This window comes from Triturus cristatus, chromosome 7 (assembly GCF_964204655.1).
Source record: "Triturus cristatus chromosome 7, aTriCri1.1, whole genome shotgun sequence".
Taxonomy (NCBI): domain Eukaryota; kingdom Metazoa; phylum Chordata; class Amphibia; order Caudata; family Salamandridae; genus Triturus; species Triturus cristatus.
The window spans coordinates 544,222,559-544,246,251 of record NC_140590.1 but is presented as its reverse complement, the minus strand read 5'-3'; the positions used below and the strand labels follow the sequence as shown (position 1 = coordinate 544,246,251).

Here is a 23,693-nt window from a genome sequence, read left to right as displayed (position 1 = left end):
ATTTCTCAACTTTAGAATAATTCCCGACTCCAGACTGAATCCAGATTTTCAGCAGCAATTGCACTGGCTGGTGGCACCATCAGACTCCACAGCGGCCCTTGAAGTGACAGCAATAAGTATCATATAGGTGCTAACCCTCTGCACTGATGTCAGAGCTCTCGGCGTCATAGGTTCTACCGACATCAAATGCTTCACAATTACCAGTGAGCAAGGGAAAATGTCTCTGCCACAAGCCCCACCAAAAGATAGTTTTGTGTTGTCGCAAATGCAGGAAGCAATCCCAGTCATGGCTTCACACCACGTTTGTTTGAGGGGTCTAGATTCAGTTCACAATTTGAAGTCATGTAACAAATGCGCCCTGATTCACCTGAAGGCAGTCAAGGAGTAGGAAGAAAAACTCTATCCCACAGAGCATAGGAAGACATCCCATCCTTGAAAGAGAAGAGACTACGCTGGCTTAAACTGAGAAGAGCTTTCAGTATTTACTTAAGGTGCATGGGGGGACCACTTTGTAGATGAACAACTGTTTCTAGGTTTTGTTGGTGCTAAGAAGGGGAAGGCAGTGCAGAAATGGACCCTGTCCAGGTGGATTATCTTATGCATAAAGACATGCTATGCCATGGCTAAAACGGAACTCCCCTTAAGTGTGACTGTTTAGACAGTAAAGTCCATAAAAAGGGTAATTTTTCCCACTCCATGCCGCAGGACCTTTTGGTGCTAACCCTCTGCCTTTGTGAGAAGTACTGAAGGTGAGGAATCTGCATTTAGAAGTATCAATCAGAAGTAACGCTCTTCCTGGTAGATATTCTATCCAACCGCAAGGTATTAGAGCCGAGAATTTTATACTCCCATCTGTAAGTAGCAAATCTTGGATTTCACTTTTGCTACACTCCCAAGAAGAGTGTTTACCCCAGACATAAAAACTTATGAAAAGTCATTTTTTCAAAGTAGGAGATTCACTTTATTGAGGAGACAAAAAGTATGTGGAATGATTTCAAAGCTGACTCTCCAGCAAAGATTGCACATTTTTTCTGATTTCTCAGTTGATATTTTTATACAGTGGAAAGCAGAACTTTGATATAGAAGTGGAGGATGAGGAGAGAGAAATCATTTTAGTTGAGGGACATCTTCAAGCTGCAAACATCATGCGCTGTCTGTTGATTCGAAAGCAAATAGTGAATCAGACTTATGAACGGTTTCTAAACCTAGGGTCCTGTAAAGTCTGGGAAGCCTAATTTGAAAATAAATGCAAACCAGCAACATAATATCTTGTATGCTGACATGTCATTAACATGGCCCACACAATGTCCCTATGCACTGGACTGAAATTCAGAATGTCAAGGTGAGCTTCCTTCCTTAGGATCTGGACGTGAAGACACAATGACCCACCTCTCGATACCTTCAACACTGATTTAGTATAGCAGAGCATTGACGTGATCAAGCAGGGGGAAGGGAATTTAGAATGGGAACAGCTGGGAAGTAGATCTATAAAGGAAAAGGTTAAAATACAACAAAACCACTTCAGCAAAAACTCAAACAAGTTTGCCCAAAAACTCCCTAGAGTTTATCTTGCTATTATCTTTTGCGCTTTATGATTCTAAACATGAGGGTCTGCACTTACAAAAATATTGAAAGTGTTGCACATGAGTTTACATCACTCAAAGTGTTGCACATGAGTTAAAAGCACTCACTAGTAAATGAAATGACACTATCAAAATAGTCATCCTTTTCCATACAACAATACCAAGGTCTTGTAGCATTACATACATGCGAAATCATCAATGAGCTTCTACTGTCTTGTCGTGCAATCTCTTAGTACCAGAGAATATGCAAAGACTTTTATACTAAAGAAAAGGAAGATGCCCAGATTCTAAGAGCTTATACGAGGGCCTATGCAAATGAGTTGACTAGAAAGAAGAGTCAGTCGTTATGTTGCTTTTCGTAATGAACAATACTCTTCTTACCTGCAGAGTACAACCTACTCTACTCCTCATCAAATGAGTTGCAAGATGCGAAGAAAAAACTGCAGCGGGAGCCGGCACGGACCTGTGGAGGACAGCGGGAGGCCCAGCGTGTACTGCGGGAGCCGGCACCAACCAAAAAAGAGCACCAGGGGGTCCAGAGTGAAACAGATCCGAAACCAAGTTCGGCAGCCCCAGGACACAACACCAAGGCCACAAACCTGAACTGCAAAACTCCAGGAGAAGAAGACCGGGGACAAGGGCAGAGAGCGCCGTACTTGGGAACATCCAAGGGAATAGTGAGCATAGAGGAAGGGGCGTGGCCGTTGAAGTAAGCGCTGTCACGCTCTCCGTGTAACTTCCTCTAAGCATGATGGGAACTGTAGTTCCCAAGGGCATGACGGGAACTGTAGTTCCCAAGGGAAAAATCTCCGGAAAGACACGAAAGAGCTATAAGAGCTCCTACAAAAAGGCAACAATTTAAGTAAAAACAAACACATAAAATAAAACAAAAGTAAATAACAACATGAGAGCACTTTTGATGCAAGGCAAAACCCATTACCCACGATGGGAGCACAGCACCCACCAGCGAGCCAAAGAAGCAGCCTCATGTGCTTTACCACAATGGATCTTAGCGCATGACGGCATAAGTACATGACTGTGATGGATAAGGGGTATACGTGAAATGCGTGGGGTGGGCCCTAGACCGCGTGCCACCCTAAACCTGACAGTACTTCCCCCTCCCCAGCGCGGTCTAGGGCCCGGCTTCAGAGGATTACGGAGGTGGAAGCATCGTACCAAACGCGGAGCATGAACATTTCTTGCAGGCTCCCATGAGTCAATTTCGGGTCCATACCCTTTCCAGGATATCAAATACCACAACACAGAACCTCTGAGTTTGGAATCCAAAATGTCACGTATTTCGTATTCCCACTCTCCGTGAACCAGAAGAGGTGCTGGACGTTCTGGGCATGTGTTACTGGCAGATTCAACAGAGAAGTGTGAAACACCGGATGAATCCGTAAGGAACTGGGTAATTGGTAATTTATAGGTAACTGGATTGACTTGACGTTCAGTCTTTTATGGCCCAATGAATTTTGGATGGAAAACACTTCTTGTTTTAAAGACAAAGTTTTTAGTGGAAAGCCATACTTTGTCCCCTGGGTTATAGAGCGGACCAGGTCTATGGTGTTTATCGTATTGCTGTTTATACTTTCATTTAGCTTGAAGAAGATTCTTGTGAATCTGGTGATGTACTTGTTGCATATGACGGACAGAGTTCTGTACTGCTGGTGTATTGGAACTTGCCTTAGGTAGAGTCACTGGAATAGTGTTGGGTACATATCCGTATAAACTGACAAAAGGGGACGTACCAATGGAAGAATGTGGTGAGGTGTTGTACGCTACTTCTGCCATCCACAGTAAGTCCAACCAAGAGTGTTTTGCTTCTGAGACATAACATCGTAAATACTGTTGTAATGTTTGATTGAGACGTTCGGTTTGACCATCTGTTTGTGGGTGGTAACTTGTTGACATATTTGATGTGATGTGTAAGGTGCAACATCATTGTTGCCAGAATGTAGAAGAAAATTGAGATCCACGGTCTGATAAAAGTACCGTAGGCAATCCATGTTATTGCACAATTTGCTATAAAAATATTTGTGCCAGTTGACTAGATGTTGGTTAGGTTTTACAGGCGATAAAATGAGCATACTTGGTTAAGCTGTCGATAACTACTAAAATAACTGAATGTTGTTGCACTGGAGGCAAGCCTGTGATGAAATCCATGGACACATGTTCCCACGGTGTGGAAGGTGTAGGAAGAACTTGTAACAATCCTTTTGGTTTACTGTGATCAGATTTGTTTTGTGCACATATTTCACAGTCCTAAACCATCCGTGTAATGTCTTTGGTCATAGTTGGCCACCAAAAGGTTCTTTGTATCTTCACCACAGTCTTTTTGGGTCCTGGATGACCTGCCAACGGGATTGAATGTAGCTAATTGAACACTGTTTCTTGTAATTCTTTGGTGGGTAAATACACTTGTTGTCCATGAAAAGGTATCCCCGCTCTAATAGTCTGAGGTTTGCTTTGCTTAATCCACTGTGACCAAGAAGAAGGGGGAAAGTGTGTATGAATGTTGTAAAAAAACTGTTCTGCTGTTAATACACATAACACCTTGGTAGGGGTGATAATCGTTTGAGGTGGTCCTTCCAGTCTATGTAAAGAAGACTCTTTCCTAGACAAAGCATCAGCTTTTTTATTGTCAAGTCCAGGTTGATAAGTCACAATAAAATCGTATTCGGTAAAGAACATCATCCAACGTAGCTGGCGTGGTGTTAACACTCGAGCTCACTCATAAACTGAAGGTTTCTGTGATCTGTATACACTTTAACAGTAAAACGTGCCCCCAAAAGATAGTGTCTCCATTCTTTGAAAGCGTCGTGGATGGCGAGCAACTCTTTCTCGGCTTTCGTGTAATTCTGTTCAGCCGAATTTAGCTTTCTAGACATAAGCCACGGGATGTAGTTGTCCAGTGTTTGAGTGTTTTTGGGACAAAATGGCGCCAATGGCTACATCTGATGCGTCCGCTTCTATAATGAATGGTTCTTGAACATCTGGATGCATTAAAATCGGAGCAGCTGTGAAAGCCCCTTTGAGAGCTCGAAAAGCAGAATCAGCTTCAGGTGTCCAATCAAACTTCACCTTTTTTCGCAACAAATGCGTGAACTGAAAAAAAGTGATCGATAAAACGACGGTAGAAATTTGCAAAGCATTGCACATCTCTAACAGATTTGGGGATTGGCCAATCCGCAAAAGCTTGTATCTTCCTGGCCGTCATTTTCATCCCAGATGGTGTCAAAATTACTCCTAAGAACTCGACTTGAGTAACATGGAAGTCACACTTAGATAACTTACAGTATAGATGATGTTTTTGAACAGTGGTTAAAACCTTGTTAACATGGCTTTCATGAGCGTTGACGGTGTCTGAATAAATCAAAATGTCATCAATATACACAATGACAAACAGGTCCAAATATTCTCGTATTACATCATTTAAGAAAAATTGGAACGCATCTGGGGCGTTGCAAAGCCCAAAAGGCATGACGAAATACTTGAAGAGTCCATATTGTGTTTTAAAGGCAGTCTTCCATTCGTCTCCTTGTCGAATACAAACCTAATGGTATGCTCCCCTAAGATCCAAATTAGTGTAAATGACTGCTGTTTTCACCTGATCCAAAAGGACAGGAATCAGTGGAAGGGGGTACTTATTTTTTATTGTGATCTTGTTTAAGGCCCTATAATCAATACACGTTCTTAATTCACCATTGGCTTTCGGAATAAAAAAAAAAGAGGAGACACTGCTGGAGACCGAGATGGACGAATAAAGTCGTTCTCCAAGTATTGATCTAGATATTGTCGCAAGTGATGGTTCTCAGTTTCGGATAGAGCGTATATGCGACAATTTGATACACAAGAACCAGGTATAAGATCTGACAATCATATGTCCGATGTGGTGGCAGAACAGCATCTTTGGCTTCACTGAAGACGTCTTGAAATTGCTGATATTGGATTAGCAAGGTAGTTTCTTTTTCTTCTGCTGTGGCAATCTGTCCTTGCACTTGTTGGTTGAAGGAAACAATGAGAAGAACAATGACTGGAAAGAAACTGGAGTTCTCTTTTTTCCCAATCAATCACAGGATTATGTAAACAGAGCCACGGCATTCCTAAAATGAAACCATATTGTGGGGCCTGAATAACATCAAATTGCACTTCTTCGATATGTGTTTGTTCCTTAGCATCTGTACAGGACATGAGAATTATGGAAGTTTGCATGGTTACCGGTCCTCCAGATAACATTTTCCCATCAACTGCTTGTACGATTTCAGGTGTTTCTTTCTTTACACATATTATGCGTAAGCGTTGAGCCGTTTCCAAATCAGCAAAATTCCCTGTTGCTCTAGAGTCCACTAAAACCTCCATTTGATGCACTGTGGTGTTCAGCGTGATCTGTACTGATAAACGAAAATGGGTTTTATCTTTTGAAACGCAAGAATTTATTGAAGGGAAGGCAAGGGTACCCAAGAGATCCCCTTCCAAACATCTTGGGCAAATTAGTTTTCCGTCAACTTATCTGTTACAGCCACAGTTTTGGTATTTGGATTCTTCCCTTTAGGTTTAATCGGACCGTCCTTAACGAAATGTCCCTTACGACCACAATACAAACACTGCCCATTCTTGCGACGAGTGTCTTTTTCGTCTTTGGATAAGGGTTGTCTAAGGGTTCCTATTTCCATGGGCTCAACTGTGGCCTCTGAAGGAAGAGGCTGTATCTTGGATTTCTCAATACGCCAACTGGATTTATCAGGCTTTTTCCTGTCTGACTTTCTTTCAGAGAGTCTGTGATCTAATCGCAAAGTTAGATTTATTAGTTCAGGACACGTTGTTGGTTGAGGATCAATCTGTGCAAGAACGTCTTTTAACTCGTCTTTCAGTCCCAGATAAAATAGAGCTGCTCTTTTTTCCTTTGGCCAAGAGGTTTCGGCTATCAACGTATTCAACTGTGATAAATATGAAATCAAGTCCGTGTTTCCCTGCCTTAGTTCTAATAATTCTCGATTAGCCGATAAGGTCTGTCAAATATTTTTTCGAACTCCTCCACAAATTTTCGTTAATTGTATAATAGCGGGCTATCTTGTCGCACCAAAGGAACAGCCTAAGTGGCTGCGTCTCCCGACAGATAGGTTATCAAAAAGGCGATTATGGATTGAGGATCCGGAAATGCGGCAGGTCTACACGTAAAATGCAATTCCACCTGAGTCAAGAATATTTGCACCTTAGAAGGGTCCCCAGAAAAGCGCTCGGGAGTAGCCAAAGGAATTTGCGTAGGAATGTTCACAGCAATATTGGTGGAGGGTTGTGAGTCCACTCTAGACGCAGATGTGGTTTGAGGAAAAGGAATACTAGTACCTTGTTGCTGCATGCGATCTACTTTATCAGAAAGAGCTGCTGTAACGTTTTTTGCTTCCACTAAATCCCTCTGCATTTGTGTACAAACCTTTAAAAGGTCATCTAAGGTGGCCATTGTAATCTCTCGTGCAGACCGGGAGGAATAAAATTCATGGGCTCACTATTCTGTCAAGGTGAGCTTCCTTCCTCAGGATCTGGACGTGAAGACACAATGACCCACCTCTCGATACCTTCAACTCTGATTTAGTATAACAGAGGATTAAAGTGATCAAGCTGGAGGAAGGGAATTTAGGATGGGAACAGCTGGGAAGGAGATCTATAAAGGAAAATGTTAAAATGCAACAAAACCACTTCAGCAAAAAGTAAAACAAGTTTGCCCAAAACCTCCCTAGAGTTTATCTCGCTATTATCTTTTGTGCTTTATGATTCTAAACATGAGGGTCTTGTCTTACAAAAATATTGAAAGTGTTGCACATGAGTTTACATCACTAAGAAAGTGTTGCACATGAGTTAAAAGCACTCACTAGTAAACGAAATGACTGTCAAAATAGTCATCCTTTTCCATACAACAATACCATGTCTTGTAGCATTACATACATGCGAAATCATCAATGAGCTTCTGCTGTCTTGTCGTACAATCACTTAGTACCAGAGAATATGCAAAGACTTTTATACTAAAGAAAAGGAAGATGCCCAGATTCTAAGAGCTTATACAAGGGCATATGCAAATGAGTTGACTAGAACGAAGAGTCACTCGTTATGCTGCTTTTCGTAATGAACAATACTCTTCTTACCTGCAGAGTACGACCTACTCTGCTCCTCATCAAATGAGTTGCTAGATGCGAAGAAAAAACTGCAGCGGGAGCTGGCACGGACCTGTGGAGGACAGCAGGAGGCCCAGCGTGTACTGCGGGAGCTGGCACCAACCAACAAAGAGCACCAGGGGCCCCGGAGCTAAACAGATCCGAAACCAAGTTCGGAAGCCCCAGGACACAACACCAAGGCCACAAACCTGAACTGCAAAACTCCAGGAGGAGAAGACCAGGAACAAGGGCCGAGAGCTCCGTACTCTGGAACATCCAAGGGAATAGTGAGCACAGAGGAAGGGGCGTGGTCGCTGACATAAGCGCTGTCACGCTCTCCGTGTAACTTCCTCTAAGCATGATGGGAACTGTAGTTCCCAAGGGAAAAATCTCCTGTAAGACACGAAAGAGTTATAAGAGCTCCTACAAAAAGGCAACAATTTAAGTAAAAACAAACACGTAAAATGAAACAAAAGTAAATAACAACATGAGAGCACTTTTGATGCAAGGCAAAACCCATTACCTACGATGGGAGCACAGCACCCACCAGCGAGCCAAAGAAGCAGCCCCATGTGCGTTACCACAATGGATCTTAGCGCATGCCGCCCTAAACCTGACAGAATATGAGAATAGGAAGCGCAATGCAGTTGTGGGAAGAGAAGTCCATCGTTCATCATATAACTTGCTGATTGCGAGTAGCAATGCACTTCATAACTGGCACGTTATAACCTTGCACAATGAAGTGAGTGAATGCAGGAGTTGATACATAGTCACTGAGAGCAAGCCGTTTCTGATAGTTGACTAGACTAGATGAGGCTAAAACATTAGCCAGAAATGTGAGCACGGGGGTGCTAGGTGGCACACATCCATGATGGCCGCATATATGTGAGGCTCTGGAAGCTTGACGAAGAAATCCGGCATTTATCCTGATATTTTCCAGCAAGAACTAAGCTCTGCCACTGTCTACCTACTCATTAGACCATCCGATCATGCTGGGGGATAAAAATTGCAGCTGGGGGGATTACAGGAAGCCACCCATGGGACACTACCTGCTGCGGGCGAACCTAGATGAAGCAAAAGCTGAAGGCCCGGCCGGCTGCCGCTTCCACTTGAGCCCAGGGGATCCCACGCGGTGCTAGGCCTGGCCCGAGACAAGTCCGCGCCGGAGCTTCCCTTCCACAAGCCAGCCTCCTTCACGCTGGAGCGCTCCCTGTTTGCGCTGCGGGCATTTCCTTCCTCTCAAGACGTCTGTGACTTCACCCGGTGAGGATATGGTAGAGTGCATGAGGGCTACGAGGCATTCATTCTCGGTGCGCTAATTATCGGCGTGTGCTGCACCATTTTTTTTCACCCCGCACAACTGCAGCAGGCGCGTGAGTGGCGGCGCATACGATACTCCTTGCCCCAGTACAGTGCCGCCTGAAATACCGTTTCTGGGATGTGCTGCACGACACGCCGCCTTAGGAGGGACCCTAGTGAGTGTCTGACCAGCGCATCTCCCCGCACTGGCCCTCTGTGGTCGGCCTGCAACGCCTCCACCCTGCTTAGGCGATATTGCACGGACTGCCTTCCCTCTCAACATAGCCCCTAAGTCGCCATGCGGTTTCATTCCTTTGTGGCAGGGAGACTGGCAGCAATACAATCTTCATTTTGCTAACGTCGCTGTCAATGTCTGCATCATCCTTGACATTCATGAGTGGCCCTCCTAATACCCAACAAGGCTGTACCTGAAATTTTGGGCTCTGCATGTTACTTACTACCAGGCGCTCGCTCTGCATCCGTTGCGGTGCATTGACATTTGGGACCTTCCTGGGCTGTGGAACACAAGCGGAGGCCTACTTTGAAACTCGCTGTCTAAGCGGGAGCCTGCACTCAACTACCTGCTGCCAGAGGGTGGCCTCTCTACTCCCACAGCTGATCTTCTGTACGGTACCTCATCTCCAAGCGGTATCCCACTCTACTGACCGGATGTGACGCCGCCTACATCCTAACCAGCCTAGTGGTTCAGGGACATCTGTCCACCTATATTGTGGGGCCACCTAGACGCGTGGAAGGGCGCAATGGGGAAGCCTGATAGCAGTCAGCCTAGATTCACCTTTGACGCCAAAAAAGCCACAATGCGATCGGCCTCTGCGGATCCTGAAATGGCCAATATGGACAAAGCACAAATAACCTCACAATCTTCCGAAGATGGCATTAAGATGCTGCTCCTGGCTGTCCAGCATAGTCTCTCCGACCTGTCCAGGAAAATGGATACGATGAACCATCGTCTGGACTTTCTGGTCCAAAAGGTGGACAAGCATGATGGGCAGTTGAAGGAGGCTGCACGCCGCATATCCGAGAATGAGGATGCCACTTCTCAGGTGCAAGCCCAGGTGACGCAGATGGACAAGCTGCTGAAAGTTATTGCGGCCAAGAATGAAGATATTGAAGCTAGAAGTTGTCACAATAATATTCGCATAATTGGCATACCTGAGAGTACGAATACGGGACGCATGGAAGACTATATTGAGCGTCTTCTAAAGGTCTCCTTTGGTGGTTGAGTGCGCACATCGCTCCTTGAGCCCCCCCCCCCGGTGACACCCCGAGACCCATCATTGCCAGACTTCTTAATTATCGAGACCGCGATGTTGCACCGCAGAAGGCCCGCGAACTGAAGCCACTGCAATTTGAAGGCAATGCATTTACCATTTATCCAGATTTCACTCTGGCAGTACAGGACGCACGCTGGAAATTCCTTACTGTTAAGCAGAAACTTTGCAAGGCTCAAATAGAATATGCCCTCCTGTATCCTGCGAGACTTCGGATTACACACCAAGGCAGCACTTCTTATGCACAAATCCGCAACAAGTGGAAGATTTTCTAAAAACTGCCACTAAACGCTCGCCGCGTCGAGACCGCACTTCCAGATCTCCTTTACCATCCGTTGGCTGAGCTGTGATCAACTGTCACAAGCAATGTTCGCCTTTGGTGGACTTCGCCATGCTGTAACGCGACACTGTTACCCTGCGCATTACTTTCCTCTCATTGATGGGGACTGTGTTAACCTCTCCTGATCGAACTGCTCTCCTTCAGGCTGGTCACGGACAAATAAGTGGCTTGTAGGCTTTGAATATTGACTGTGGTTATAACTGAATATTTAAATTGCCTTGTTCTATTGTTGGTAGATCTAAATGATACATCATCAAGCACCCTTCCCCCCCACTTCGCTCTACCCCAAATGTTCTGACACCTGGGGACTGCAAAGCAGTTAGAGTTGTGATATGGGAAGGGAATACTGCCCACTGGCGCCCCCGCCCCCCATGGGCGATCCCTCATGCTACTTTTACTTTTCTGTTTTTTATTGTTGTGTTTATTCCTCGCTCTGCTGGCCTAATCTGGTTAGAGTAATCTGGCCACGTTGTTGGGAGGTATTGGGTGGGCAACAACATGCCGGCATGATTGGGGTGCCGTTGTGGAATGCAAAAAGAACTATTGATGGACAGAATGCAGAACAATGTCATACATTCACCCCAGTACAGAGATCTGGGCCTATATCCATCGTTTTTTTGCTCACCATGCCATTCCAGTTTGAACCCAGCCATATGCAAATCAGTCTTGACCCTATGCCTCATGGGAACAGTCTAGCCCGACCTGCCAAGCCAGGTCCTCCCTGTTGTGGGTGGGGGTGGCATTGTTGTTAGTGGATTGTTCTGATGCTTATTCACTGAGGGTTTTTTGTTTTGGGGGGAGGGGACGGGATGGGAATGTTTTTCATTGCTCTGTTACATACTGGACAATTGCTGCTAGACCTGACGGATATTATGTGAGTGGACACGGTACATTTTGACGACAACATACTCTCCATAATGCTTCATCATACCTGTTATGGCAACGCAAACTGACCAACCTTGTATCAAATTAATCACATGGAATGTCAGGGGCCTTCGTGACCCTCAGAAACAGAGACAAATACTGGCGTATTTAGATAGCTATCAAATACAGAGAGCCATGCTCCAAGAAACACACCTGGACCCTCGACGTCCTTCCTGCTATGGCAGTAAGTGGGCCTCTGCACGAGTGTTCTCCTCCTACTCGACGTACTCACGGGCACGCTTATATTAGTTAAAAGAAATACACCGTTCATACTGGGAGGCACGTACAGCGACCCCTCCGGCCGCAGTTGCATACTCTGGGGTACATTGGGCACACAATCGATCACTCACGCTTATAGTAATGATCCTACTGTGGACGACCCTGATTACTTTACCGCTCTCTGGGGACGCATACTAAAGATAGGCTCCACACATGTCATATGGGGTGGGGATTTTAATATTGCTATATGCCCATCCATGGATAGGTCTAACCCCCTTCCTCACCATTAAACCAATGCTCGGGAGGCCCCGTCTGGATTGTTTGCGGAGCATGGTCTTGTGGTTACATGGCGTTACGTACACCCCGCTGATGGGGAAGGCACCTTTTATACAGCAGGACACACAACTTGGTTGCGGTTGGACTACTGGGTTTGCTCACGTGGGGTGACCCCTTGGATTCAAACTGCTAAACATTTGGCTCGCACATACTCAGATCATGCGCCGGTGTACCTAGAAATCACCCCCCTTAACTCAATTGCCACCCCGCGATGTTGGAGGCTCATACCGGAAGCGCTCTTGGACACTGTCTTTCAAGCTGAAATAAGGGAAGAAATAGCAGATTTTTTTGCTAGGAGCAAAGGCTCTGTTGAGGATGTAGATACACTTTGGGAGGCTTTTAAAGTCACTGTCAGAGGTGCATGTATGTCCAAAAGCTTTGGGGTGCTCCGGATATTAGGAGAAACTTGCGACGCCTAGAGGCTGAAATCAAACAACTTTAAGCATACATGTGGAACGCCAATTCTGGTGCCCAAAAAGCAATGCTCCGCGAGAAACTCACGGACTACACTGCTACTGCAGAACGGGAAGCTAAATTTAGAGGCAAATATTTTACTGCCCGTCGTTACGGGGAAGGCGAGAGGCCTGATCGAGCACTGACGAATACTATTAGGCAACCTCGATTTTCCAGCTACGTCCTGGATGTGATAGAGTGTGACGGGATACGCCATAGGGATAGTCTTAAAATATTGCACATATTTGCTACATACTATACAGACCTATACAGCTCGCAAAGCGACTCTCCCCCTGACTTCACTCCCTACCTAGAAGACATAACTCTTGGGTGATGATGAGCTGCGGGAGGCCATCATGCAAATGAAATCAGGAAAAGTGCCGGTGTCCGATGGTCTTCCCATTAATTTCTATAAAACTTACCTTGATCAGCTGCTCCCGGTACTGAAGGAAGTCTTTTTCGAGGCCCAAGAAACTCAGATCCTACCTGCCTCGATGAGGGAGGCTATAATTACTAAAACCGGGCAAAACTGCAGACCGCTGCGAATCTTACCGACCACTTTCTCTCATAAATACAGATGCAAAAGCCTTGCTAAATTACTGGCGAACCGTCTCAGCCTTTTGATGGAAAAATTGGTCCTCCCAGAACAGGCTGGGTTTATCCCCGTAAGAGCTACCTCCCACAATCTTAGGACACTCTTCTCTATCCTGCAGACTGTAGACCCACAGCTAGCGCTGGTGGTGGTGTTCCTAGACGCCTCCAAAGCCTTTGATTAGATGGAATGGGATTATCTTTTCACCATCTTGCAGTGTATGGGATTTCCCATCGTTTTCATATCATGGGTCCGGCTTTTATATACCTCACCAACAGTGAAAATTTTGATCAATGGACACATTTCATCCTCGATATTCCTCTCTCGGGGCACGCGCCAGGGGTGCCCACTATCTACCCTTCTTTTTGCCCTAGTTATGGAACCCTTGGCAGCTAAGATCAGGCAACACTATCAACATGTGGGTCTTTGATGCTTCCTCCGCCCAATACTTGTTTCACTGATTGGAAATCGTGAGCTCCAGAAGAATGTAAAACATTGCCTGCAGTCTGAGATCAGGCATGTTTGGAGAAGTTGATTGCGCTTCTACCATTGCACTTTTCGGTTCCTGAAGCAGCCCTTGCAAACTTTAAGCAAGTAAACATACCCTGCCCCTCAAATATAGTGCCATGTTTGGCATCTCATGTTTTTGCTGTTAGCAGAGTCAAACCCTGGTATCCCTGAATAATCACAGGGAGCAGAGTTATGAGAGCAAAAGTCAGCACTGACCCCATCTCCCCAATCGGAGGCAGCAGCCCTTTTGTGGCATCCCTGGGGAATGCAGTTAGGGAAATAAGGTGCAATAATTCTCTTGTCTGGCTTAGAGTTTTCTGTTGCATTAAGGCGACTTACCGTGGTGCTTGTGGGGAGATGTGTGCCCAGAGGTCAGTGCTTAGCAAGCTATTTGTGCCAGAGAAGAGATGCGTGACTGGAACTGTAGGTTGTCTGATGCAGTTAGTGTGTAAGGATGGGCACTGGTAGGGCTTAGTTGTCTACATCAGCACATTTGCTGGTGTTAGTGGTCTTTGCTCAATTCCACACAGAGATGGCCTTCCTTGACTGGGTTTTAATGTCTCAGACAGGAGAATGGTGTACACCGGAGGATGGAGGAGCTGATGCACATGTACATACTCTTCCTAGGGAAAGGTACTCAATTGTTGTTACTACTGTTGCAAACAAATCCAGCAATGTAATGGGGTAAAGAAGTAAGCTACAGTGTCTGATATTTCAAATCTGGAGATCCATCTCCCATCCACACCTACACTCTGAATAAGAAGGAGAAGCATCAGAAGAGACTGTGGTAGCCTGGAAAATGGAGTGGAAACATTGCCTGCTTGCATGTAGGCTGTCAACATAATACAGCATGTTGCCTGCAGCGGAAGTTGGCAAGTCTAGGTCTACAGTCCTAACAATGGATCCTGAACTGAGAGCTGTGAAATGCAAAGTTGGCTTTAACAGCTGGAGATTTAATAAAGTCATGGCAGAAAAGGAATTGAAATTCGACAAAATGCTGCAGATAATATAGATAGCGTAACAAAACGAGTGCAGCAGGAAGACAGTAGGATTTAAACAACCTACATTTGGTGCCATTGAATTCACACCCTTCTGAGGTACGTCATTTGAAGGAGGTCGTGAAGACCTCTCGCAGTGAAGTGGAAAAGTCATGGGTTGAGATGTGCCCTTTCAAGCAAGTAAAATGTTAAGACAGCCCTTTATGGTGGCCGAGTGGTGTTCAGCAGGATGGCCACAATGCTGGCTATTTAACAGGCTAATCTGTGAATACTGCACTTAGGGCAGCTACCTTTAAGAACGTGCTGAACTTTGAGGACCAAAGAAAGTTGATTTTTCCTGACTTAAACTTGGAAATACTGTGTAGCAAAAACGGCCCTTCAAGTTATACAATGAACTGTTGGATATGAATATATCCTGTCCTTCACCCTGCAAAGCTCTCTGTTACGCAAAGGGAAAGTGCATTTGGTAACTGTGGGTCTGTTCACACGAGTTTTTAGAGCAATTAAACATAATGAAAGATCAATCAAGAGTCTTGTTTTATATGTGAACCATCTATGCTGTGATACTAGAGGTTCTCCCTGAGTCAAGTGTTTCATTTTCATTCTTATGACACAACAAGAAGAAAACAGGTTACTGTTCCCATCTGCGTCAGTGGGAGCGTATCTGCACATGGTATTTATTGTCCTTACAATTAAAAAAACATGCCTTACATCCCTTTAGACGAGTGAACCGAATGCTGCAGTTTAGAGATGTGGTCACTAGGGTTTAAGTAATTGTAAACAAGTATATTGATATGTTTTAGGCAGTGTGTACATGTTGAAACCTAAACACAAAAAAGACCAACACTTTAAAATATTCAGCACAGAAGTTTCTACTGCAGGTAGAAGAAGTAAAAGCTTTGTTATACCTTTACATGAAAGGGACCAAGGAATCTATTTTTTACGTCAAAACTCGTAGCAATATTTTTCAAGTTTGCACAGTTATTTTTTCACATACCATTTACTCTACATCCTGTGACATGGAGCAATAAAAATAATTTCACTAAAATATACATTAACAATGGAAGATTTCAGAGTACCACTTTTCCGACCAGCAAATGGCAAAAATGCACCACCTGTGAAAGATCTATTTGAAGCCTCAAAATCTGTTTTAACATTTCAGAAGGCAGTGGTGAGAGGTGAAAAAAATTGTTAATGTAGCATTCTGATTTGTCTCAGATTTAATCCTTATATACTTGCCAATATGGGCCTGACTTGTCTTCAGGGTTCCTTTTAACACCTTACAGCAACTGTTCTGTCTCCTTTCAGATGTTGTGCAGCACCAGCAGCTTTGGCAGTCCCTCAAATGTTTGTGGGTCACCACCTAGCCTACGTGGAAATCCACACAGCTGGGAGAGCGTCTGCCTCCCCTCAGAAACATCTGGGGCGTCCTCTGGCAACTACAAGAAAGCTCCAGGTTTTGAGAGAGAAGACCAAGTGGCAGCAGATTACCTAAAGAGTTTGAAAAGCCAGGTTAGCAGACTTCTATTCTTGGAAAAATATGCATATAAAACATTGGATTGCTATAAAATCCTGTATTTTCAAGAAGAATAGGCACAATTATCCTCATACCCACAGTTAACTGTTACTTTTGTTGCAGCAATACTCTCCATCATGCTATACCACACACTGTTCAGAACACGTTAGCGAGAACATAAACCATACAATCACAGCCTAGATATTCCACATGGGGCTCATTTACAAGAATTCTGTCATTCGTTGTTCGACCAATTTAGGAGTTGCATCCAAGCTACAAAAATCCCATTTGTTCTCTCCTAGCTATTTCACCAGCTAAAAACTGAAAGCAATTGAAATGGCTAGGTGATAACGGATACAAAAAAACCTCTAGACTTGGTGTGAATGCGCCAATTCTTCAATGTCATTCTGCATTTTTTAGGGGGCTAATATATAATGGCTTGGTATTCCTGCATCCCAAAGTCACTAACAGACAGAGTTTCTGATGTATATTTCTAAACCCAGATTCCTCACCTTTAGAATATTCCTTGTAAAACGCGTCTTAAATTTGGCCCCCTGGTAAAAGTAAAAATAGAAAGATTTCTTTAGGATATGAGATTCTCCATGGCAATTGGTGGAGATTAAATCCCCTTCTCCATAATAAGAAGAAAGGCCAAGCTCTGGTATATTTTCTTAACTCTAGTATTTAGCTATTGCTATCAACAATGTAGTGTTCACGCCTCCTGGACAGGACGTGTCACAGTCCCATTTAATAAAAAGGGTCAAAGAAATCAACTGAAAAACTATAGGCAAAAAGTGCTGTTTGTTTTGGTTGGTTAGATTTTTTTTAAAGTATCTTGAAACAGCTCCACACTAGAAGAGGGGGGATCTAATTTCTACTGAACAAGCTGGGTTTATGTATAATTATAGTGCTCTTGGTAATGTTGCTATGCTTCAATTGATCACTGAAAAATATACATTTATTCAAGAGCAACCGGTCTATGCAGCATTTATAGATTTCTCCATGGACTTTGTCGGGTGGATCGGTCAACATTATGGAAAAAATTACTCAGGCTGGGACTATTTTCCAAAATTGTGACAACTAATGGATTAAAGAAGGGATATCTTCAGGTGGCCATTCATTTCTTGCTGTATGTATGGATTTGCCTCAAGAGCTTAATGGTATTAAAGAAGATCCACCAAGAATAGGGAGGTGCCCCTTCCTGTGCTTATTATATGCCAATGATCTCATAATTTTTAGTTTAACCTCAAAGGGCATTAATAATAAATCCCTGCTTCATCAGTTTGCGATTTCTCATATCTTAAAAATAAATGTCTCCAAGAATAAAATTGTATTTTTTGAGAAATCCAGGTTTGGAAAGCCCTATAAAGAATATTGGTATATTGGAAAGAAAAACTGGAAGTTGTGACATCCTATTTTTATTTAGGAAAGATTTTCTCTAGCAACTTGCTTGTAAATTACCTCATAACTCAGTTCTAGTAGGGCAACCTCTCAGGTCAGTGGGTTACAAGCTTTAAATAATGCTGGTGGCCGTAGACTTTTTTTTACACTTGAGCAAAAGTCCCTCCAACCCTGCTTTATGCAGTGAAAATTATATACATCAGGAAAAGGGCTTTTTAGATAAAGTGGAGGGTCAAGGTTTAAGAAAAAGCTGTAATTTAAATACCCTTGCTGCAGTTGAAGCAATAAGATTAGAGTGTGGGATAGTTAGATCAGGTACAGAATCTGGCGGCCGTGATATGTTGGGTATATTGGTTGTTATTTAGTGACGAAAATTCATTAAGACTATGCATTTGGAAATCTTTAAAGTTGAAAGTGAAAAGTCAATACTCCAGTTTTTTACCTATGCTTTACATGCATTTAATTTAAAGCTGAAAACTCTTATCTCATGGTCGTCTATTCAGCTATAAAGTTTTTAATACAAGAGTCGGACAGTTCATTTTTATTATGGCTTCTGAATTGTGTATTAATAAGAATACATTTGGTGTATTAACCTCATGTTCAGTTAAGAATCCTCAAATATTTGCCTAATATTGATCATGGAGTTCAGTGATTCTTGATGTTAGTACGACAAAAATGTTTGCCCTTAAATTGCATGACAGCGGCATGGTAAAAGCCGCAGGGAAAGGAGAGTGTATGTGACCTTTGTCATTATGGCGTTCAGGATATGGATTAGGTACTATTTGCAATGCTTTGCATTTAAAGTAAACTAATAATGTAAACTCTGTAATGGAACCCGTGCTTTGATAACCTCACCAGCAAATAAAATGTTTCTGTATTGTATGTATAGATTTAAAAAAAAAAAAATTAAATTTATATTAGAATGTCTTAAACTTCATACATTGGCAACCTCCTGCAGAAAACAGATGTTGGCCACAGACCCGCACAAGGTGTGTTTGGATTTGGGGCACAGCTTCAGATTGTGTTATGAATGCGGCCTCATGCATCCAAAGGTGATACTGGACTGTATGTCACTGAATACTGGAAGAATTAGCTTGCCGCTTGAATATCCCACTCCAAGCCGAGGGTGCAGTCCTGCTCCCAAGACCGCTCCACCAAAAAGTCTTCTTCTTGGTCAAAGTCCAAGTGGAAATATAAGAACATAAGAAACCGCAGCGGGACTCAACCATCCTGCCGCTCTATCAAATGAAAAGCCTCAAGGGCGTAAGGTACCAATTGATCTTGCTCCCGATCTACTATTAGGAACTGATGGTTTATCTCGATGTACCCAAGTTCCCCGGGCCATCGGTGACACTGCTGCATATCTTTGTCACTCTTCAGGCTCCCCCTGGCGCACCTTTTGCCCCAAGGATCCTCAGGAGCTCTCATTCAGATTACCGCTAGCGGATCCATCCTCCGTGCCATCTGAAGCTGTTTGGCCCATCACGGATTCAGCACCAAATCGGGTGTAGACTTCCACCCTAGCTCCGAGACCCATTTTAGTCCCTCTTGCATCAAAGCAGATGCTGGAGGAGAATCCAAGGTCACACTCAATCTGCTACAATGCACCCAGTTCCCATCCAAATTGAGTCTGAGCCTATGCTTGCACTACCTTAGAGGTTCCACTGTGTGTTTGGCTCTGACTCACACGGGAGCTTCCCACCACCCAGAGATGTCGATGGCAGGGATGGAGATTATTTACCTCCCCATTATGATAACACGATTTACGTTACCTTACTGAAGGTACCTCTCCTGATACAGGGTTGAATGTTCCTCTTGGGTCTCAAATGGAAAAGGGTGTTTCCTTTGCTTTAGTAATTCGACGAGTAACTGAGATCCTGGACCTACAGCTCAATTTAGTGGAAGTAAAGACAAATGTACTTACAGAAGTTTTGTAAGCGGGGTCAGCTTGATCTGACCCCTTGCTTCTAATTAAAGAAGCCCTTACTGACACCTTATTGGGCACTAGGTCCAAGCCCTGTTCATGTCCGCCACTGAATAGATAGGTGGCCAGACGTCCTAGATCAGCTCCTGGTGACCCTCATTTCCTGAAATAGAATCCGACTTTCAGAGTGTCCGCTGGTCTAGGCTTCCACCAGCAAGGTGAAACCCAATTCATTTCATACAACCCCTCCCCCACCCTGGACAGGGAGCTGGAGAAGATTAAGGCGTTTAGAAAACTTATGTTCTCCTTGGTTAGGTTACCATTGGCGCCTGTTTGTTTATTGGGCTGGAATATGCACACCCTCTAGGACATGGCCAGCGAGATCTTGCCGGCGGGCACTGAAGAACTTAGGCCCTCCTTGGCTCAGACATTTGTGATGGTCAAGAAGTGTTCAAATATGTGATTTGTGCTGTCCTTGATACTTCTGGAGTGAGCAGTTAGCACCAATATGGTACTCTATCACCATGAGTGGATGTGATCCACATGTTTCTCAGCAGAAGTACAGGCTTCCCTTATGATATGCCTTTCGATGGCTCACATCCAGTTAGCGAAAAAGCTGATTTTGCCTTAGAATGCCTTAAGAAGAGTAGGTCACAGCACACACTTCCTGTCTTTCGATGCCTTCCAGGCAATTTTCTTACCCGTTAAAGAAATTCCCAAGCTACTCCAGGGGTTTAGCGAACAGACCGTGCCAGTCCCCCCATCCCCCTCTGCCATCACCCAGTTCTTTTGTGACTGGGGTTGTGGATCTGGCAGGCTGCATACAGGTTATCCCGAGCATCAGTCCTCCCAGGCCCCCTTTCCTGCTGCAACAGCCTCTATGCCAATTTAGCTTGCAATTACTGATGCACAACAACCCTGTGGAAGGTAGAATCCAGTACTTTCTTTTTCAGTGGCTGTCTATCACATCCAACAGATGGGGGTCTACAAACAATTCAGCATGGCTATGCCATGCTGTTTCTTTTTGCCTTTCCACACCTCTCTCCCATACCAGAATGGCTCTCCGAGTAACACCAGTCCATTCTGCTAATGAGGTGAAAGCTTTACTATCCAAAGGAGCCATCTAGAGGGTTCCACAGTTGGAAATAGGGATGCGCTGTTCTTTTTTTCTTGTGGAAAAGGAGGATGGAGGCCTTTGGCCTATTTTGAATCTTCTCCCTCTGGATGCCCGCTAAAGAAGGACAAATTCAAAATGCTCACATTGGCCCATGTTTTATCTGCCCTGGTTTCAGGTGACTGAATGTTGGCATGGGCCCTGCTGAACACCTACCTTCATGTATGCATCATGCAGTACCACAGACGTTACCTGCGGTTCAAAGTAGGCAAGGAACATTTTCAGTTTGCTGTGCTCCCCTTTGGCTTCACCAGTGCTTCGGGTGTTCACAAAAGTGATGGCAGTTGTCCCCATCTATTTTCAGAGGTTGGGAAAACCAGTTTTCCCCAAATTGGACAACTTGCTTTTGAAGACAGGCTCATTAAAGTTAGTCGTAGGCCACTTCCAGATGATGATAAACCTCCTGACTTCATTGATGTTTCATGATCAATGAGCCCAATTTGCTCCCGATTCCTTTCGTAAAGTCTTCCTTTTATAGGAGCTGTCTTAGACATAATGGCGTTTAGGGCATTCCCTCCATTGCAATGATTCCAGGACGTTCTGGCTATGATCCCTATGTTTTAGCTTTGGTCCTGGATTTCGATGAGAGCAGCTCTGTGGCTTCTTGGCCTGTTAGCCTCCTGAATACACTAGGTTGCATAGGCAGGCTCTGCAATGGAATGTTAAGTCCCAGTGGGCCCAGTTCTAGGGAAACCTGTCAGATGCCATCCATGTTTCGGAGGTGACTGCATGCCATCTGCAGTGATGGCTGCTAGACTGCTATTATACCAGTGGCACACTCTTCCCCCCCTTCCCCACACAGAGCTGACTGTGCTGTCAGATATGTCACTGCTGGGTTGGGGAGGTCATCTGGGAGAAGTAGAGATCAGAGGACAATGGACTCTAGCAGAAGCCAGTCTCCCTATCACAGTGTTGGAGTTGCAAGCCAGTCATCTGGCACTGAAGGTTTTCCTATCATCCTTCAATGGTAGGCTGGTACAGGTTCTCACAGACAGTGCCACTACTAAGTGGTACTGCAGCAAACATGGCAGAACGGAGTCTCGCAAACACAATAAGATGAATGAAGGTGTGCTGAAACTTTTCAGACACTCGTCCCCAGTCACAAATCTGGGTTGAATCCATCATTGTTTTTAGCCACTACAGTTTGGACCCAACCATATGCAACTTAGTCTTGACCCTGCTTCTCAGGGGAACAGTCCAGCCCAAACTGCCAGGTCAGGTCCTACCTGGACCAGAAACAAATATCCTGGGACCGCTTTCAGAGTTTCACCCCTCATCAGCCAGGCTAGCTTGAATCGAGTGGAAAAGTGAGCAAGGAACCCACATCTGGTCATACCCTGGCCACTTAAGGCGTACAATGCAAACACAGTAAGATGATGGACAGGGTGCTGAAACTTTTCAGACACTCACCCGCAGTCACAGATCTGGGTTTAATCCATTGTTCTTTTGCTCACTATGCCACCCCAGTTAGGACCCAGCCATATGCAAATCATTGTTGACCCGGCTCCTCTTGAGAACAGTCCAGCACAAACTGCCAGGCCAGGTCCCTCTGGACCAGAAACAAGCATCCTGCCCATTGTTTTGAAGATCAGGAACTACGGGGCCCGAGTCCAATCCTGCAAAGGCTTTGTAAAATGAGTTTGGAAAGCCATCTGGCCCTGGTGCCTTGTTGGGAATCATTTTTACAGCTAGCAGGACTTCTGTTTCAGTAATGGGGCTGTCGAGGTGTTAACCAAGAGAGGCCTCAATATCTGGAAAGCACAGCTCAGTGAGGTAGGCTTCCTGTAGGGTGGCATCTCTAGCTTTGCGTCTAAATAACATGGTGTAACAGTCTGTGAATACTTGTAAGATGTTCTACATTTCCATGTAACTCCGCCACTCTCCATCCCGTATTGAGGGTATGTAGTTCCAGGAACTCTGTATGCATCTCGTTTAATCATGTGCACCTGCAAGGATGCCGTATGACCCACTAGTATAGCCACCCCCTGGCTTTTATGCATGCATTAGAGTGGAACTGATGGGGGAAGTATCGGGACCAGCACCTCCTAACGTCGCCTGCCAGAAGATGTGTCTCCTGCAGGAATGCCACCTCTATCTGCTTTACGTGTAACCAATCCCTCTGTAGGGATTTCCGCTTTACTGGAGAGTTTAGGCCTTGGACATTCAATGTAGCCACCGTCAAGACCCCTCCCTTGTCCTGCATTGAGTCTGTGATAGCGTGATAAGAGCCTTGTGATTGACCCATAAGTGTCCCAGTATGACACACACACCCTGGATCTGCCCTGTAAAGGATATCGCCCCTCATAGAGTAGCTGTCAGGCCTAACATATATCGAAAAAATTAACAGCAACCAAAAACATAATAAGAAAGGTCCATTGGAGTGGCGGAGGGACCCAAAAGAGCAAGCCTGCTGCATACTGCATGCCCTAAGAATGCCAGAGATTGCTCTCCCTCTTCCCGGGTATCATCAACTGGTCACCCACCATACTTAGGCTTGTTGCACTACATTTTAATTGCCCCTCCCCCCACCTCCTCACCCCCATTGACCCTCAAACTGCAGAATAGCTCAGGTTCATTATGTTGTCCTACGGCCCCATCCCGAACCAAAAAAGGCATACCCCAACCGCACCACAGCTATTGACCTGCCAAATGCGTCCACAAGAGCCATACTTGACCCACAGCTCCCAGTGACTGCACCATATCGGCAGAAAGCCACTAATGATCCACTTGACGTGCTTTGAAGGAACCATCCTGTAGGCCTCTCCATCTAAGTCCCACAGCAACTTTAGGGCTCCTCTTGTAGGGGGGACACTCCAGGGGAACATTAATGCTCTCGAGCCACTCATTGTGCCACGTGGTGTCTGAATCTTCAGGTTTGTTGTCATTGCCACTTTGGCTGCAGAGATTCAGTGCAATTGCCTTTGGTGTCTTGGACATCACTCAACTGAAAGAGGTCCAGATCCTCCTGCTTGGTGGAGAG

The 23,693-nt window shown here is 44.8% G+C and overlaps 1 protein-coding gene across 6 annotated transcripts in view; it reads left to right on the top strand.

The window, feature by feature from the left end:
• The window catches only part of UNK (unk zinc finger), a 683,439-nt gene that overhangs the window by 454,960 nt on the left and 204,786 nt on the right, over positions 1-23,693 (top strand). For all 6 annotated transcript variants that reach the window (XM_085616970.1, XM_085616969.1, XM_085616974.1 and 3 more), the window contains exon 9: positions 16,007-16,210. In XM_085616970.1, the coding sequence (XP_085473096.1) occupies positions 16,007-16,210 (204 nt within the window). The remainder of the gene's footprint in view (positions 1-16,006; positions 16,211-23,693) is intronic.